Here is a 19,358-nt window from a genome sequence, read left to right as displayed (position 1 = left end):
GGGTATCGTTGGGTTTATACCATTTTCTGCATGCTTAGCAAAGAATGGATGAAAAATTCTGGTTTTCAGAAGAAAGAGTAACTGAAGAAGATTTTCATTGATACCCTTCAAATTCTATTTAAAACTATTATCTTCATTCTTTGCTTTCTGTACTGGGAAATAAAAATATATATAAAATCCAAAATTAATGCATATACTCTGACTCTGGATCTTGATGTTTTAGCTATTTGACCCTGGCTTCTTAATTATTCATTCTGACAATGGTCACTTATGGCTTAGTAGTTTATGGAACATCGTGAAGCAAGGTGGACATTTTGTAGCTTTAGCAATAGAATCAAGTAAGCAGCAGTTGAACACAGTGGAGCACAGATTCTGAGATGGAAGTCAGAAGTACAGCAAGAAAGAGAAAGGTGAGTGTTGTTGGTTGTTTTTACTCTTTTGGCTCTTTGGGGGCCTGGCACCCAGCTCCCAAATAAATACATGGAGGCTTATTATTTCTTATAAATGTCCAGCCTCAGCTTCACTTACTTCTGGTCAGTTTTCTTAACTTAAATTATCCTGTCTATCTTTTGACTCTGGGCTTTTATCTTTCTCTTTCCTATATACCTTTCTTTACTTCTTACTCCATGGCTTACTGTGCTGCTGGGTGACTGGCCCCCAGAGTCCTCCTGTCCTCCTTTTCTTGCTCCTTGATCTTTTCTTCCCAGATTTCTCCTCATATTTATTCTCTCTGCCTGCCAGCCCTGCCCATCCTTTCTCCTGCCTTGCTATCAGCCATTCAGCTCTTTACTAGACCATCAGATGTTTTAGACACGCAAAGTAACACAGCTTCACAGAGTTAAACAAAGCAATCTAAAAGAATGCAACACATCTTTGCATCATTAAACAAATATTCTACAGCATAAACGAATGTAACACATCTTAAAATAATATTCCACAACAGGTGGGTATGGCTATGTTGGCTTGCAAGGGAAGCTCTGTGAGACCTAGTGGAACCACAGCTTTGGCATGCCAAAGAATGCCTGTGGTCCAGCTGGAATTATAATATGGTGGAGGAAACAGAATCACTGATGGTAGAAAGAAACCATTATGTAAGTCTTTTAACTTCTGGAGTACAAGAGGAAGACACAAGCTGGATGGTATGGGCCTGCCTTTTCCTGACCACAGTAAAACAATGTCTAGTCACAGTACCTGCATCTTTCTTTGTCTTCTTTCTGAAGGCTGCATCAAACATGCCTCAAGGTCTCTCTTCTCTCTCTCTCTCTCTCTCTCTCTCTCTCTCTCTCTCTCTCTCTCTCTCTCTCTCTCTCTCTCTCTCTCTCTCTCTCTCTCTCTCTCTCTCCCTTTCTCATCACGTTAATGTAGACGACTATGTTCCATGCATGAACTGGATAAAGATGGACCTCATGAAGTGAGGAGGAGCTGAAGCAAACCACAGGCAGAGAATGAGGACATGCCAGAGCAACTGTTTTTGTTGCAAGCACAGTGATTCATACATCAGATAGTCCTAGCCAAAAGGAAGCCCCAGGGGAAGGGTAGGAAACTGCTTCTACATCAGTGCTTTCTCGGGTTTCCTATGTTCCTGAGACAGTGCCGGGGGGGGGGGGGTCCTCTACACCTGTTCTCAAGCTCAAGATAGTTTAGGTCCTCTGAACTTCCTTTTGCTGTTCTCTGAGGTAGGATGTGTGGAGAATACAGGGATGTATCTGACATGAATTATTTAGGAGCAAGGTCAGCTTGTTGCCTGGGCCAAGATTGAGGGAAACACCTCCATGTAAAAACAGATTGTCTCTTCACTTGCTTAATTGACTACGTGTAGTAACGAATAAAAGCAGGGGGAACTTCTGACTCAGGGTTTTTTTTTTTTTTTTGCTCTTATTTATTTCAATAGTTAAGTGATCTTTTTCAAAACAACAAATAAGGTTTCAAAATTAAATGATACCAAAAGACTTTGAGTAAGTGTAGTAACCTAGTGTCTCAGGCCTTTTAAAGATCACCTCTCCATAAAGTCATTTGCTTCAAAGCCTTTGTAGCTGTTCCTGCTAGAATGTACTTTTTAACATACTCAAATATACTTATAAAACTATTTATTGAGGCTGCCCACATATAAACTCATTTCTACATGTCATTGTTCTTTTGTAAGGTCTTGCTTCCTTATATATCACACGTATACCTTCTTTTAGAATAGCCAATTCTTTAGTTAAGCCAATGCAAGTATTTTACAGTTCTTGATCATTGGTTTTGTTTATTTAAAATTTTTTATTTGTATTGTTTGATTCACTGTGTTGGAAGTTGAATACAGAATCTTATGTACTAGGCAACACCTTATCACATGGGAGAGAGGGTTATAAAAACATGATTATTAATAATGTAAAGTTCAAAATTGAAATGTTGGCCAGAGAAGCTAGCACAAACTCTTGATAGCCTGATCTTCCTTTAAAGATCTAAGGCAACCTGCAAAGATTTAGCTTATGTTAACTGAAGTAATGAATCTGTTTTTCATCAATCTTTTAGAACTTTCTTTCCTTATCTATGTAGAAGATAATGTTAAGAAGGGTATATTAGCTACATTGATCTTAGCAGAAGAAGTTGTTTTTCCGTTCTTCCAGAATCAATACTGACCAAGTCCATATATATATGAGTGAATTATATATATTAATTTGTAACTTACATTCTATGTATAAGATATGCATACATCACATGAGTATATGATTGTCTACAGTATTCAGTTTTATAATTCCTCAGATATATGGGACCTTCAAGATGTATATTTGCTGTGTTGTCAATCAATTGTCATGATAAATCAGAGAGAAGGCTGAGATGAGATCTTCTGTATGGTAGACCACCCCTGTGCCACAATGCTTCATGAACTAAGTACAGAATATCAAATGAGTTACACAACAATCTTAGTCTAGTTTGTGAGTTGCTCATTTTTCCCCCGTGATTAAAAATATGTCTTTTAAATATAAGGTGTTCATTGCAGTTTCTTATGCTATTTTGATCATATATATATATATATATATATATATATATATATGCTCATTTTACGTTATTTACAAAGCACTCATTGATGAATCAGAAAGCATCCAAATTAGGACTTCTAGAAATGGGTACAGTGGTTGACAGGCCCCAAATACCTGTTACCTACAACTGTGTTCTTCCTCCCACTAGAGGATCATAGCAGACCCCTTCTGACAGGAGGGAAGAGGTATGTGTCTAGTGATGGGTTCTCTAAATGTTTAAGATGTGGAGGCAGAGGTAGTTCTTTCTACACCTAGATTAATAAAACTAAATGGCAAGATTTGAGATCCATATTGTATTCCTGATTAAAAGCCTATAGATTTGTTTTGTATTAGTCAGCAAGGAAATGGAATTTGAAAGCCTTTAAGTAGGACAAGTTTCTCTGATTTCACACAAGCCCCACCATCCCTTGAGTTATCAGGAAGTTGAAGGTGTTGTGTTTATCTCTACTATGTCTAAACTGATTGGTAAATTCTGTCGCACCTCCTGAAATCCTGGATTCTGGTTTTGAAAAAGAGACCAAGACCAGTAATTTCCAGGTAGGACACCCATTTGTATTGTGCAGGCCCCTGTCTCTGGCTAAGATGGCACTAATGAACTTGGTGAAGGTTTGCTGACAAAATGAGGCAGACTTGCCAACCAAGTCTCATTCTCAAGGAACATCATTCCCATCGCCACTGCCTCCATGTTGCTACTATTTTGTTGTTTTTCCCCCTAACATGGCTCCATCTCAGTCCTATTCTCTTGATTTTCACTGTTCACATCCAAAGCAGTGAACAAAAGTCTGTACAAGGAATTAGCAACATTAATGGGAAAAGATGAGACAGCGTGGTGGCCAGAGGACAAAGACTCAATCCCATCTACATATTGCCAAATCTCTGTCAATGGAGCAGGTTTTGTTTGCCTTTCGTACGTGTACATATGGAAAAACTGATGCAGGCAAATGGTAGTATGTGAACTCAAAAAGGAGATAACTTTAATAATATAAGAATTATTTAATCAAATTAAACTCCTATGTCATATTTAACAGGGCTACGGTATTCCTATCCATTAACAAGGGTATAAATATATAATGAAATAAAAAAAAAATTTTTTTTAATATAGAATAGTAACAGAATCTCAAAAGGTAAGTATTGCAAATGTACCACCTCTATTGTCTCAACATTTTTCTGATACACTTGTGTGGACAGCATGCTTGAGAACTTGAGGCACCATAGTAGTACAGAAAGAAGGTATAAACTGGAGTGATACATGTTAATGCTGGGAACACAGTTTTGCCCTGTTCCATATATTGCACAGTACTGTAGATCTAGGAATTCTCAGATTTATTATTAATTATATCTATTATTCTTGAACTTAGAATAATTTTTTTATTTCATGTCACCAATTTCTAGTATGTAGAACGATCACTTATTTTCATACGTAATTAAATTCACTTACCTTGGGCAAAGCCAACAATTAGAGGCAAAACAGGAAGTGAATAAAACTGAAAAGTGACTCCAACGAGATGAGGTACATAAAATCTTAGCATTCACACAGTTTCTGTACCACAAACCACTTCATTCTTTGCCCCGTACATATTCTATGAGAACCCTAACTGACTCTTTTATTGACAAAACTCATTGTTCCTCTGTAAAGTGGCATTCACCTAGTGCCATTAATTCATCTTCTGACCCTTCCAGTCATCCGTTTGTCCTGCAGCTCAAATCTATCAACAAAATGATTTTTATCTCCACACAGACATTCCACTAGTGCATTGCACACTGCCTTCAAGGCTCAAACATGTGCAAGGGTAAAACTCACTTTTAACAGATGTATATTCAAAAATTAAAAAGCAAAACAAATTGCTCCTGGCAAGTTCAGACTCCCTCAAGGCAAGGACAGCATAAAAATGGCAGGGAGCAGCAGTAAGTCATTTGTGGCCAGAGTACAGGAACAAGCCGAGCTGGACTGACTTGAACAAGCAACAAATTAGAAATATGGAGGGCATGCTGGCCCCACCATTTTTATTCCTTCTAACTCCAGGCACCACAGAGAGAGAAATGACTAAATCTCTATTTTAATAGCTGCTGTCAGGAGTTTTGCTCTGCAGGGCCCATTTCAGCAGTTTCTCGTGGTGATATATGGCATTTCCCTGATTAACGGCCATTTTATAACCTGTGTAATTGGCCACAAATCAGGAGAATGTCATAACGTAGCAAGAAAACATTCCCATCTCCGTCATGGCCTTGGCTTGGTTTTCTGTGGGAATTATTGCTTGAGTAGTTTGTGGGTTTTCATTACTTTAAATAATGTACTACCTGAAGTACAAAAAAAAAAAAAGACATTTAAACTAATGAACATTTCTCTCTCCTAATCCTGTCTACCACCCCAATCCTCAGATTTCTTTCAAGTGAAACAAAAATGAAATTGTGTCCTTTTATGTGTAGTATTAGGATTTCAGGGAAACAGAAGACTCAAGAACAGGATTGGAACCAGTGTAAAGTAAGTAAAACTCTCAGTTTAGGAATGAGATCTGAATAAGCAACCCAAAACTCAGTACTCAAAATAGAAGTATTTTCATAGAATATATATATTGGAGAGAGGGTCTCATGGAGTCTAGGCTAGCCTCAAGCTTACTATGTAGCCAAGGATGACTTTGAACTTCTGAACCTCCCGCCTCTACCTCTCCAGTGTTGAGATGACAGGCGTGCACAACCACACTCAGTGTATGAGGCTCTAGGAACTGAATCCAGGGTGTCAATGTGCAATAGGCAAGTGGGAGTTACCACTAGTCACCCAAACTTTTGTAACATTAAGTTAAAACAAAGAAAATTCATGAAGAATAATATGTCAACTGTTTGAATAAAGGCAGAGTCTGGCTCTATATTTGTACACGCACCTCAATGCCCCGAGTAAAATTCTAGCCTCCAGCATGGGCATTAGATAGGAAAGTGTGGCTGCAAAGGAATTGGAGCAATTGGACAGTAAGAAAACTGTGCGTGGCTCTGTACAGTCGTTCTTCTGCTGCAGTGGAGATGCCATCGCCACAGAATTGTCATCAGGAACTTGTGTAATGCACAGTCCAAAGCATTTTAGTATCCATGTGAGTTATAATAGAGATGGCTCCTGTAATTCCATATCCGTTGCTAAGAGAGTCCAAGATATTTTACTTTAAAGCATGCCAAATCTAGACTGTTTCAAACTTTATGTTTTCTAACGTGAGTAAAACTCAATTTAAAAATCTATTGTCATTAACTTATACTTTATTATTTATTTAAAATCAGTAATTATTTTATAATTTGTGCTAGGCAGTATGTTATACATTATAAGTTCAATGTTAGAATATACCTTATGTCTTTTTTTTGAGGAATATAAAATCCATACCAGAAATGGTTTGACAGGTCTGTTTATGAGAAAGATGGAACATGCAGATTAAGTGTGAATTAGATATTCCATTATTCCTTAGGGAAGCTATCTTAGCAAAGATTGTTTTTTTTTTTTTTTCCAGAAACTTTCAGTTATTTAATTATTGATTGATTGAGTGAATGAGTGAGTGAAGAACTAGGGATGGAGCCTAGGATCTTGTGTACAGTACGTGAATCCTTTATCAGTGAGCCATGTCCCCAAGGACTTATGTAGTCTGGCCTGATCTTGAACTTGCCATCCTTTTGCCCTTTCTACCCAGCATCCATGATGCTGCGGAACTAAACTGTAGTGGTCTGTTATAAAGGTGCTTAGCAGAAGAAGTACAGAATGAGCAAATTTAAGAAGACGGAATAACACTTTGAACATAGGGCACCATGGAATGACAGCATTGTGAGGGTCCATGTGTAGCAACATTTGGGAGGTGGATGCAAGCCAAATGACCCTAAGGCATGAGACTAGAGAAACAGGAAAAAAGTATTGAGAAACAGGTGATACTTGAATGAAATGATAGATACAATAGCTTACATTAATAACAACCATGTTTACGAACATTAATAATATATCATAGTAGAAATTGTCTTGTGCACTTTTATGTTTTCAATCAAGAAGAAAATACATGACTATTTTGTAAATATTTAAAGACTTCAGAACCTATTGACAAAATTAAAGATTTCGCTAACACATTTATGCCACAACCTCGTAGTTCATTTTTTACTTGAATTTTATTTCTGAAACCATATCAAATGGAGTTTGGCAGGCTAAAGTTTTATCACACTGAAAATTTCTGTTTTAGATAGGTGGAGCAATACTGTAGAAACTTAGTTAAAACTATGAAATTTTGCTCGGTGAAGCTTGAAGACTAAGTGTCATCCGGCCTGTAAGAAAGGTCACTTGTATTATATATATAAGTCATGGCTCACAGTTTCATTTTTTAATAGTATGGTATAGTATCCTCGCATTGTAATGCTATTAACCTTAACATAATAGAAACAATGGCCACACTAACCTTTCACATCATTTGCTAACTTCTTGGCCTCATTGAGGATCCTGAAGCTTTTCTGCAGGGAGCCTTTGGCCTCCTCCTTTAATAATCCCTGAGGACTTGTTGCCTGTGGACAGAAGAAAAGGTGTCACATATTAAACCATAGAGAGGTAGGGCCTAGAAGGCAGCAGATACACAGAGCTTGCGGTAAGCACTATGGATTTAGGGTCGCAGATTTTCAATGCATATTTGATGACCGGAAGCTGTTTACTGTGTGGGTTGAGAAGCGTTGGAGCAGAAACCTTCCGACTGTACTGTTCAGACAGGTAGAGAAAGTGAGGCTGCTGAGATGCTCGGGAGTCCAAAAATGAAAGCTGGAAATGTTGCAGCCGCATCATCTGTCAGTAGCCAGGGCAAATTAAGAACTAAAAACATCCATTGACTTCACCTCTCATCATATTTTATCTTTAGAGGATGACCAGAAAGCCCTTCCTACATTCTCAGTGTTGAAATGGAAACAAAAATGAATCTCTTTTTAAACACAGCTCTAAGTACCACTGCAACACATGAACTTCTAATTGAAAATCTTAGAACGCAGGGATCTCTAGGCAATATATATTAGCTCAGGATTAGCTATGAACAGAGTGACACAAAGATAAGAGAACTGGAAAGGGATCACTTAACTTCCGGTCTAGTTATCCATTTAGATAATGTTTGCTTTTTAGAAGTCATTGCATAATGCATATATACCAAGAGGTAAATCAAATAGGATCTTACATGTACATTTTAAATGGGAAAATATTTCAGAGTACAAGAGTTGAAGAATTTGAACTGCCTATGCTTACATTTATCTATCTGAATTTGGCTTATTCTAGACACGACACCCTCCAAAGTCACTTGGAGCATCCTAGTAAATGCAGTTTTTCGGTTGTGTTTTTTCAGCACAAAACTAGGGAAGATGACAGAATGCGGTGATGCTATGGTCAAATTTGTTTTAATGCGTTATCCACGTTTTTATTTAAGTACTTGATTGATCAAGAGTTAAATCAACGATACAATATTAAGATCTGTAGCAAAGTATATGATAGAATCATATGCATAAAAATGGCAAAGGTGCACTGAAAAACCAGCTTTGGACTAGAATTCTACGGAATTTTTAGAAAGAGGGGTTCTTAGATCCAGGTCTTATCTTGGGAACTGATCTAATAACACCACTCAAGTATCATTTATCTTGGAAAAAAAGAAGTGCAAAACTGAATTGTGCTTAGGGTAAAGAGAATGTGGAAAATATGTGCAATGGGATGTTACATAGCTGTAAAGAAAAATGAGATCATGAAATCTGTAAGAAAGTTGATGGCCTAGGAAATCAATATGATAAGTGAAATAAGTTAGACTCAGAGGACAAATGTAACATGTTTTCTCTCATATGTAGATCCTGCATATAAACACACACACATATATATGTATATATATACACACACATATATGTATATATACACACATATATAATATACAGTATATATAACACACATATACAAAATATATGTATACACATACACACATTTATATGGTGTGTGTATGTGTATGTGATGAAGCTAGAGAGAAGATATATGAGATACCAACCTTAAGAGAAAGAGAGTAAGGAAAGCAGAGGGTAGTGAAAGGTATATGGCATGAAAGAGGAAGTGGGATTATTGGGAGAATAAAGGGGCCAGCATGAGAAAGGGGAGAGGATGGGGCAGGGAAATAGAAGATGAAGAAGAACAGAGTAGATATGAAAATGCTACACTGAAACCCATGACTGTGTGTGCTCACTTGAAAACTAGCAAAGAACCATGGAAAAGAGAAAGTAAGTGAGTTACGGCAGCCCAACAGGTAGTGTATGCTGAAGCAGGAGAGCAGGAAGGTTACGAGCTGCAGGCCAGCCTGGGCTACAGCTTTTGAAAAAATTAAAATTAAGATAACAATAACGAACTGAGTTCCGTGGACTTGACTAAAATTCCATGTGCTTTACTAAAAGAGAGCAAGCCTCAGGTCATTCAACCAGGTTCTATATTTATTGTAGTGTGCCTATCATTATTTGCCCGATTCTAAGTTTTCTGAATCAAAACAGATTAAGGATAGGCTATTACAAAGAGAAACCTCATGATAATTAGCTAAGGAGACATGAAAACAACAGAACTGACAGCTGACAATCTCTTTGACAGTGGAGAACAAGACAAGAAAGCTAATCAGGAGAGAACATTTCTAAAGCTTAGGAGTCAAGGCAATCGGGAGAGGGTCTATGACCACACCACTCTGAACACACGTGATCTTGTTTAATTAATCTCTAAAACTAAGCAGGGTAGGGGCCTGGTTAGTACTTGGATGGGAGAGAATCTGGAGACAGGTAAAATGTATGGGGGCAGAGTAGTTCTTGGCAGAGGAGAATATTATTGTAGTAAGATATCAGGCTGATAATGCTGACCCTGCATCATGAAGACAATATGGGTCATTCACAATGTATAGAAAACTTGGAAAAAGAAAGGAAACTAGAGAAAAATAAGAACATCGTTTCTACACTCAGCGAGGGAAGAGCGAGAGCGAGATGTGTGGAGGCTGAGGCCAGAATACAAACAACTTCTGGTGGCATAGATGTCTTCCCTAAGTGGTGTTACCATTTGTCTTTGAGTACAGTCTCCCACAGGCTTTGAACTCCCCAAATAGAGTTAGGCTGGCTGGTCAGACCTCTAGGAGTCAATCAGTATCCACTTCCTCAACATTGGGAATTCAAGCAACTATGCTTAGCTAAGCTAAGGTGGGTTTTTTTGTTTTTTTTTTTGTTTGTTTTTTTTTTTTTTTTTTTTGGTTTTTTGAGACAGGGTTTCTCTGTGTAGCTTTGTGCCTTTCCTGGAACTCACTTGGTAGCCCAGACTGGCCTCGAACTCACAGAGATCCGCCTGGCTCTGCCTCCCGAGTGCTGGGATTAAAGGCGTGCGCCACCACAGCCTGACTCTAGCTAAGGTTTTTAATGTGGATTCTAGGGCTCCAGCTCAGGACCTTCTGCATAGACTGAGGAAAGCTTAACATTTTGACACACATACAACCTTGAAACCACCATCAACAATAAAAGTAGCAAATGCACTAGCATTTCATTTTATTCTTTTCCTATTCACTCCACCCATATCTACTCCTATATCTTCCTTCCATTTCTAAGCATTCATCTTATTTCCAACATTATGTTTGCAAATTACACAATCTTCTATAAATTTAATGATGTAGTACAGCCTTTAAAAAAATCTAGCTTCTTACATTGGATGCATTTGGACATTCCTCTGTGCTGTGTATCAATATTTGATTGCAACTGGTGGGTGGTTTCACTACATGGTTATACCTCATACCTGATGGTTATTGGAATTTTTTTTCAGCCCTGTGTATCCTAAATAGAGCTTCTTTGATCATTCCTGTGTGATGTTTTATATTAACATGTTTTCATTTCCCTAGGAGTAAACACCCTGAAGTTGAAAGATTGGATCACATGTAGGTAAATGATTGAGAGTTTAAGAAATTACCACCAGACAACAAAGTATTTAAATTATTTTAAATCCCCATTAATAGGATGTTCTATTTCTGTACATTCTTTCCAACACATCCTCACTATTTTGAAAACTTTGACATCCTAATAAGTGGGTGTTTTGCTTTTAGTTTCAATTTTCCTGTTGATGCACCATGCTAAGCATTCTTTTGTGTGTTTATTGGCTATTTTCTTTGGTGAAGAACCTGTTTAAATCTTATTTGTTTTAGAGGCAGGGTCTCATGTAGCCCAGGCTAGCCTAGATATCACTATGTAGCCAGGATTGACTTTGAACTCCTCCTGATCCTCATCCACTATATCCCAAGTGCTCGGATTACAGATACGCTTGTTGTTTAAATTTGTTCAATTTTTTTTATTGAGTTATTTGTTCTTATTTAGGTTTGAAGGATATTAACATATTCTTGATAAAAGTCTTTGGTCAGATATATAATTTTGTAAAAGATTTTACTATTTTGGGGATTTGAATTTTTATTTTATTAAGATTAGTTTATTAGCCGGGCGTGGTGGTGCACGCCTTTAATCCCAGCACTCGGGAGGCAGAGCCAGGCGGATCTCTGTGAGTTCGAGGCCAGCCTGGGCTACCAAGTGAGCTCCAGGAAAGGCGCAAAGCTACACAGAGAAACCCTGTCTCGAAAAAAAAAAATTAGTTTATTAAAGTCAACATCTGTAACCTTTAATGAAGTCTGTTTATCATTTTTCCCATGTTAAGTATCAGGCTTTTGGCATTGTATCCTAAGAATCTTTCTTCCCCTAAAATCATACAGTTTAAGCTCTTAATATTTTTGTAATTTATCCATAGGTCTATAGTGTTTTGGGAGTTACTTTTGGAATATGGTATAAGATATTTTTAACACAAATATCCAACTCTTGTATGTGCATTTATTGACTTGACATGAATTTTTGTACATTGGACCATGTAGTCTTGGTGTGTCTCTACTCTGTTTCAGTGACCTACCTATTAATATTGACCAGCACCACATTGTCTACACATCACAGCTTTATAGAAAGCCTTGAAGTCCAATTCAGCAATGCGTCATTGTTTTGTTCTTTTATTCTCAGCTAATTCTTCAAAAGATGTGTCAATTTCTAAAGAATAAAAGCTAGCCAGGTTTTATTAGGAGTTTTTTCAATGTATATCCCAATGTGACTAAAATTGTCAGCATACGAATTTTGGATTTTCTGATCCATAGACATTGTATATATCTTGATTACTCAGCTTTTCTTTATTTATTTCAAGTTTCTGGGCATTTTGACCTTTTATAGACCTTATTTCTATCATCATTATTGATGCTATTGTCCATTTTAACATCAACTTCCAACAACTTCCTTGTTGACAGAATCTACAAGTGATTGACTTTGTATATTTTTGCCATACTCTTTAACATTGATCAATCTGTTTATCAGTTCTAGTAACATTTTTGCAGATCATAATGGCTATCACACTTAGACACCATGAACGTGGTTGTACATTGCTTTCAGGATGGATGAATTTTATTTCCTGTTTTCTTGTCTATTGGGCTGGCTGTGGTCTGCAGTATGATACTGAATGGAAGCCATGAGAACAGACATCCTTTCCCTTTTCCTGAACTAGGAAGAAAACTTTGAAACGTTTTACTCTGAAGTATGATGCCAGTGGAAGGGTCTTCCTTTATGTAACAGACCTTCTTAGCTGGTCGGTAGAGAAGTTCTCTTAGTCACAGTATGCTGAGAATATTTTTTAAGAAATGACTTTGGATATGCTGCTTTTCATTTCTTTAATATTTTAAAACATATTGTTTGAGTTTTCAAATTTACCTATTTTGTTCCTGTAATTAACCTCATTTATAAACATTGTATAATACTTTTAATGAATAGTTGGATTTGATATATTATAATTTCATCAAGAACTTTTATACATGCTTTCATGAAGAAAATCAGTCTATACTTTTGTTTTTATTTAATGATGTTGCCTGGTATTTGTATAACAGTAATACTAGGCTGATAAAATGGTGTGTGTGTGTGTGTGTGTGTGTGTGTGTGTGTGTGTGTGTGTGTGTGGTGTGCATGTGTGCAGTGTGTGTGTTTAAACTACAAATCTGTTTCTTCATTACAAAACTATTCTAATTATTTGTTTATTTGTAGGTGAATTTGAACAGTTTATAATTTGTAAAAAAAATTGTCTACTCCAATAAAATTACTGAATTACTGGCATAGCATCACTTAAATGTATCCTGAGTTTCTTTTCCTTTCTGGAGAAGGCACAGTGACATCATATCCTTTATTGCCTGCATTGGTGATTATTAATCTGGCTGGATGGCTATTACCTTTTGATGCTCCAGCTCACGTTGCACCTTTTGTCCTGTAGCAAGTCTGCATCCTTTCTGGCTGATTTCCTTACAGCCAGTGGGTTTTGTTTTGTTTCTTCCTTCCATTTTGCCTTTTAAAATACCTTATGCCCTTTTATTCCAACCATCTTATTTTTCATGAATTTTAGGAAGCTGGGAATTTCTCTAGAGCTGTAGTTTACCATTCCTCACTGCCGTGCAAGGAGATAAGTGATGTATGAAGGCGTGCAGGGGATATAGCAGAAGCAGTGTCGGGAAGGCAGAGAAGCAGGGGATCTTGATGCACGGATGAGTGAACAAGTATTTCTGTTCCATGGGCCTTGTGGAGTGTGTGGACTTACCATAAAGTAAAACTGTTAGAATGACCTTTCCATCACATTTGAAGTCAGATTTGGGGTATTGGGAAATGAGCAACTGGAGCCATTAACAGTTTCAGAGTTGGTGAGTAGGATCATTGCTATAATGAAAGACACTGAAGTGAGCAGTTACAGGAGGGAAGGAGCCTTAAGTTGGCCATTGTAATAGGCCTGTGGAATTGAGAGGCTTAGATTTACAAAATGTAGAGAAATAAAAAAAAAGGCCTTAATGTTTTCAGACAATCTTCAAAATATTAAACAGCTGATGGAATGCAACTGTCATTTACAAGCAATCTGCCAAGACCCAGGTTGGAAAGACAGGCTTTCATATGATAAGGGAATGGAAAACACTAACATCTTATGGATGAACAGAACTGTTTCGACTCATTGGAATTTGGAGAGACCCTTTCCAACATTGCTTAGTAAGTTACTGGAGCACAGCAACAGAACCAAGACAGGTGATGAAGCAACATTCTCCAAGCTAATTATACCTCATACATATTCATGAGCATCGCATCTGAGTTTCTGAGCTGTGTCTACAGCATATGTGAAATCCAAGCGAGAGTCCCAGAGTTGAAAGATACTGTATTTCTTGCTTTTAAAGATTGTATCTTTATAAATCTGTTCTTTTGTTCTCTCTGGGTGTATGATTATATATGTGTGTGTATGTATACACATAATTATATAAAATTTGCTGTCATTTAAAATAGAATTTATTTCATGTAGGTGTCTATATGAATTATATATTCATAGTTACTTAATATGAAGTTTAAGAGTTTAAGACAAAGTAGTAAATATATTTAAAAATGGAAATGATAAATTTTGTAAAGATTTAACCAAGGGTTAAATGCATTAACTGCATTTTGATGTTAGTTTTAACCTTTGTTAGAAGTGTGTAGTAACTCATATTGAAACAAAATATTATGAATACGAAATCAACTTATTTGCTTGTGAACACAATGGTCACTCCTGTTTATCCAAAATGGGAAGAGAGCAGTTTTTCCTGATGGAACTGGAGTGGAGTGGAGGAGACAGACAGATTCAAACATCACCATTGAAGAACAAATGATCTTTGCCACTAGGGAACAGAAGCATGTCACCAAGTTTTTTTGTCAGGGAAGGAGGAAGAGGGATGGGAATGTGAAGGGAACCCTGAAGGTAAGTGATGATTTGTCAAGTAGGTAAACTGCCTTAGTGATTTATTTTTTGAAAGCTTAAATGTTGTTTATTTATTTTTTTGGTTTTTCAAGACAGGGTTTCTCTGTGTAGCTTTGTGCCTTTCCTGGAACTCACTTGGTAGCCCAGGCTGGCCTCGAACTCACAGAGATCCGCCTGGCTCTGCCTCCCGAGTGCTGGGATTAAAGGCGTGCACCACTACTGCCCGGCTAAACGCTGTTTATATTGCTTTCTGTATTAGACTTTTATGATGTTCCCCAAATAAATTTATTAGAGATAAATTTTCTGAGTTTGTTGGAAGCATTGGCTATTTGAATACATGCAGAATTCTCATTTTTATTTTTTAATGGAAGTAGTAACTGACAGTGCTATCCTGTTTATGAAATAACTAATTTTAGAAGACAAATTACACACTTACAAAAGGGGAAATGTGCCAAGATAATATGCTAACTTACATGATTTTAAATTTCAAATCTTTTCAATAAAGAAAACTATTTAAAATGTAAAAGTCATGCGTAATGTTGGTAATTAGGTGCGATATGTTTACATAAAATATGGAAAGAGGAAATTATATTCTTTGTGATGTTAGACTACTGAGAAAAATTAAGAGTAATGTACCGTTTATAATGAATTATCAGAAAGAAATGAGGGAATCTACTATTATATATACTTTAAAAGACATAATTTTTGAGAATATTGTTAAAAACATTTTTTTGAAGTTAGTTACTATATAAAGTTACAAATCAGTTTCACTGAAAAGACACACTTATGAAAAAGTATTACCATAAGAAGTATGGACAGATAGACAACAACATCATAATTAATCATTTGTGGTTAGTAGGACTGCACAGTTCTACACTGTTCCCTTTTCCTTGCCTGTATTTAATATTTTTTATAAAATACACATGAATTGTCTTTACACTAATATTATAAAGATTGTATCCATTTTGAAAATAAGGAAATCACTGTGTATCAATTTAAATATAGTTTTTTGAACTAAATTTTTCTTCTTGAACTTCAATTTAACATCATTAGTGTATACGTGTATGTTTGATGTGTGTTCGATGTAAGTGCAGGTCCACACATGTCATGGTTCACAAGTGGGTATCAGAGGTCAGCTGGAGTCAGTGGTCTCCTTCCACTGTGAGATCCATGAGTTGAGCTTAGGTTCTCAAGCTTGCATGACTTACTGAATGGACCGGCTGGCCCGAATAGCATGTTTTAAAAGAACTAGTAACTAAAAAGGAAGAGTGGGTTAAAAATCAGTTAAGAAATAACTCCAAGAGATGGCTATGATCAGAGCAAACTGACACATTTTATATTCCTGGATACATCATATCATGGATTCTAGGATGTAGAGAGACTGGGTGAGTCCATGAGAAGACTAAAAGCAACAGAATACACACAGAAATTGGGGTGGGGGGAAATCCCTAGGATTGCTTCTGGGAATCCGAGTTCATGACTGACTTTTTAGCTGGATGAGAACACTAGAAAACCCATCTAAATGGAGAACTTAAAATATAAAAAGGATCTGATAAATATTTTGTCAAATGTCTCAAGAAATTAAAACATACATACATAAAAATGGCTTTTCTCCAGTCCCACAATCACTTTTGCTTATCTGAGTGCCACAGCTTACTGTCCACGTGGCAGGCCCTGGGATGGCTATATATACCTTTGCTAACATTTGATGCTGTTTTTTTGGGTCATGAAATAGCACTGGCTTTTCTGCTTCCAATAGAAAATTATGTAGTCATTGACCCAAGTGTGTATATCATGTATAAAGAAAATTAACCAGGTCCTGGTGGTATAATGAAGCTGGTTTTCACACACAGACTAGTATGGACTGTGCACCTTAGATCCTCACTGACATTTTCGTATTTGCTGTTGTGGAAAACGTTTAGTTCTCAGATATGATGCCAACTCACTAATGAAGATGAACAAATGCTGTTCACCAGTTTCACTGACACATTCAACTGTCATGTCAAGTGTGGATTTCTATTATTTTGCTGTCAACATTACATGGGTCTAAATGTTAATTCCTAAAATTGTAGAAATTCATGGAAAGTCCCAGTTATTATTTTAATGACTATTATGTTACTATTGAGGGAATAAAAACACCCCCCCCTGAAAAAAAAACCCAAACAAGGCCTGTTTTAAAAATGTATGCAGCATGGCTTATACCATACAATAGTTGGACTATCATCACTTACACAATTATTTCTGTAGAAAATACCACAAAATTACCTTACTAGTCTTCTTTATGTGTTGTGTTTCATCCAGTTATAGAAACAAAACTTAAATAAGATGTACTGAACAGAACATGTGACCACATTTCTAAACAAGCACTCATTAGCAAAGCCTTAATGCTTAATCACATAACTATAAGATTCACATTAATTCACTGTCTTACAGTGAATCAGAAGAATCTTGTCAACATAGATTTCAGAAATGCATAAAGCAAAGAATAAATTATGAGGAATAGTAGTAACATAAAAGAAAATAATAAATGAGAGAACAACACAATGAGAAACAGAATAAAATAAAGAAAATGAGTAGATTCTATAGGGAATATTCAACCTTACTTTTTTATTAGTAAGACAAGTAATGAAAAATAAATATTCCTGGTTTGAGGACAGACAAGAATTTCATTCATCTTTATTTATCCTATGTTTAATAGTGCTATTTACTTATTAATTTTAGTAGATTCACAACAAAAATAAATTTAATGTTAATGAGCAATGAAAATATAAACATATTTAATATCTCAAATAAAAAGTACTTTATAAAGCACTTATGTATTTTTTGATATATGGTATGAAATGATCATCTATAATTGTAGAGTGATCTTTAAGTCACATAAAAATTAAATTTTAAAGCTAGAGGGCACTAAATCAGCCCATGCAACCCAGTATTTTTCTCCCAGTGGAATGCTATGAACCCATAAAAATGGAGGAAATTCCCTTGTGATGGTATGAATGAACATGCAGGATACTGTCTTAGAAATATTAGCCAGGCATAAGCAGAAAAAAGCCCCTTGATCTCACCACTGTATGACATCTCGTATGGGCCTTACAGAGGTAGACTGGTCATGATTAGAGGTATGATTGAAGATGAATGGAGAGATGTATATTAAAGGATACCATTGCATTTGACAGGAGGGATGAGGTTTCCAACTATCCACAGGGGAACTGTAGTTGATGGCCTATTGTACTCTCTAGAGGTACTGTGAAAGGGATGTATCTGCTCTTACCCTAAGGCAGTAACACTTTTATTATTACCTAGTTGTAGTCATTCCATGGTGCCTATGAACTTCCAAACATCATGCTACACATGATAAAATGTAAGTCAATTAATTTTTTTTAAAAAAATATCAGGGCACTTATAGATATTAATAATAACCTGTCTGAAAGAGAACCAAAATAAAACAAAATTAACAAATGAAGAAATCAAAGCCCCAAACCAATTCTACTTCCTGGGGGATGAAGAAAAAATAAGGAGAAAAATGAAAGAAAGTCTCAGGAAAATAGCCATGAAAATGAAAGCTCTGTACACTAAAAACTGTAAGATATTGATAAAATAAATTTAAAAGTACACAAGTAAGCAAAGATGCCCGGCCTCCTTGGATTGGGAGAGTAAAACAATCATATTTCCAAAGCTGATCTAAAGTTTGAATGCAATGCTTACCAAAATTCCAATGACATCTTCCACAGATATAGAAAAAATTCTAACAGAGTTTTTCATGGATGTATGATAGATCCTCCTGAATAAACTAAGAAGTCTTGAACAGACAGAATAAAGTTGAAGTCATTATATTACTTGACTTCAAAATATACTTCAGGGTAATAGTAATCAAAGTATCAAGATACCAGAGAGAAAACTGGAACACAGACAAGGAATAAGGTAGGGTTCTCAGAAAAAAAAAAAAAAAAAACCCACACACTGGTGGTCAGTGGAGCTTTGTCAAATGGCCTGAGAATACACAACAGGGAAAGTACAATCTCTTCAAGAAAAAAATATTGTGATAACTAGTTAGCCATACATAAAAAAATGAGAGTGGATTTTATCTTACATCATGTAGAAAAAAATCAATGCAAAACGGATTTGCAAAGGATCTTATGTGATTTGTCTGCCAAGGACTCATGTCTGGGAAGGTTGTTGCTCTATATCAATGGTTCTCAACCTGTGGGCTGTGACCCCTTGGGGTCACATATCAGATATTCTGCAAATCAGATACTTACATTGTGGTTCATAACTATAATAAAATTACAGTTAGGAAGTAGCAACGAAATGATTTTATGGTTGGGGGTCACCACAACATAAGGAACTGTACTAAGGGTCACAGCATCAGGAAGGTTGAGAATAGCTGGTCTTTATAATATTATTGAGTTGATTAGACAATTAAGAGATAGGGCCTTGTGCATGATACACACATGTGAAACTGCTGAGGATTAAAACAATAAACCTTAAAACAGAAGTGGGAAGTCATCAAAAATGCTGCTTCAGAAGGATTTAGC

The 19,358-nt window shown here is 36.3% G+C and overlaps 1 protein-coding gene across 8 annotated transcripts in view; it reads right to left on the bottom strand.

Moving 5' to 3' along the window:
• Nucleotides 1-19,358, bottom strand: part of Lama2 (laminin subunit alpha 2) — a 573,571-nt gene that overhangs the window by 80,908 nt on the left and 473,305 nt on the right. For all 8 annotated transcript variants that reach the window (XM_028877376.1, XM_028877370.2, XM_028877371.2 and 5 more), the window contains one exon: nucleotides 7,436-7,538. In XM_028877376.1, the coding sequence (XP_028733209.1) occupies nucleotides 7,436-7,538 (103 nt within the window). The remainder of the gene's footprint in view (nucleotides 1-7,435; nucleotides 7,539-19,358) is intronic.

This window comes from Peromyscus leucopus, chromosome 8a (assembly GCF_004664715.2).
Source record: "Peromyscus leucopus breed LL Stock chromosome 8a, UCI_PerLeu_2.1, whole genome shotgun sequence".
NCBI lineage: Eukaryota > Metazoa > Chordata > Mammalia > Rodentia > Cricetidae > Peromyscus > Peromyscus leucopus.
Note: the sequence above shows the minus strand (reverse complement) of the source record. Positions and strands in the feature narration are given on the sequence as shown.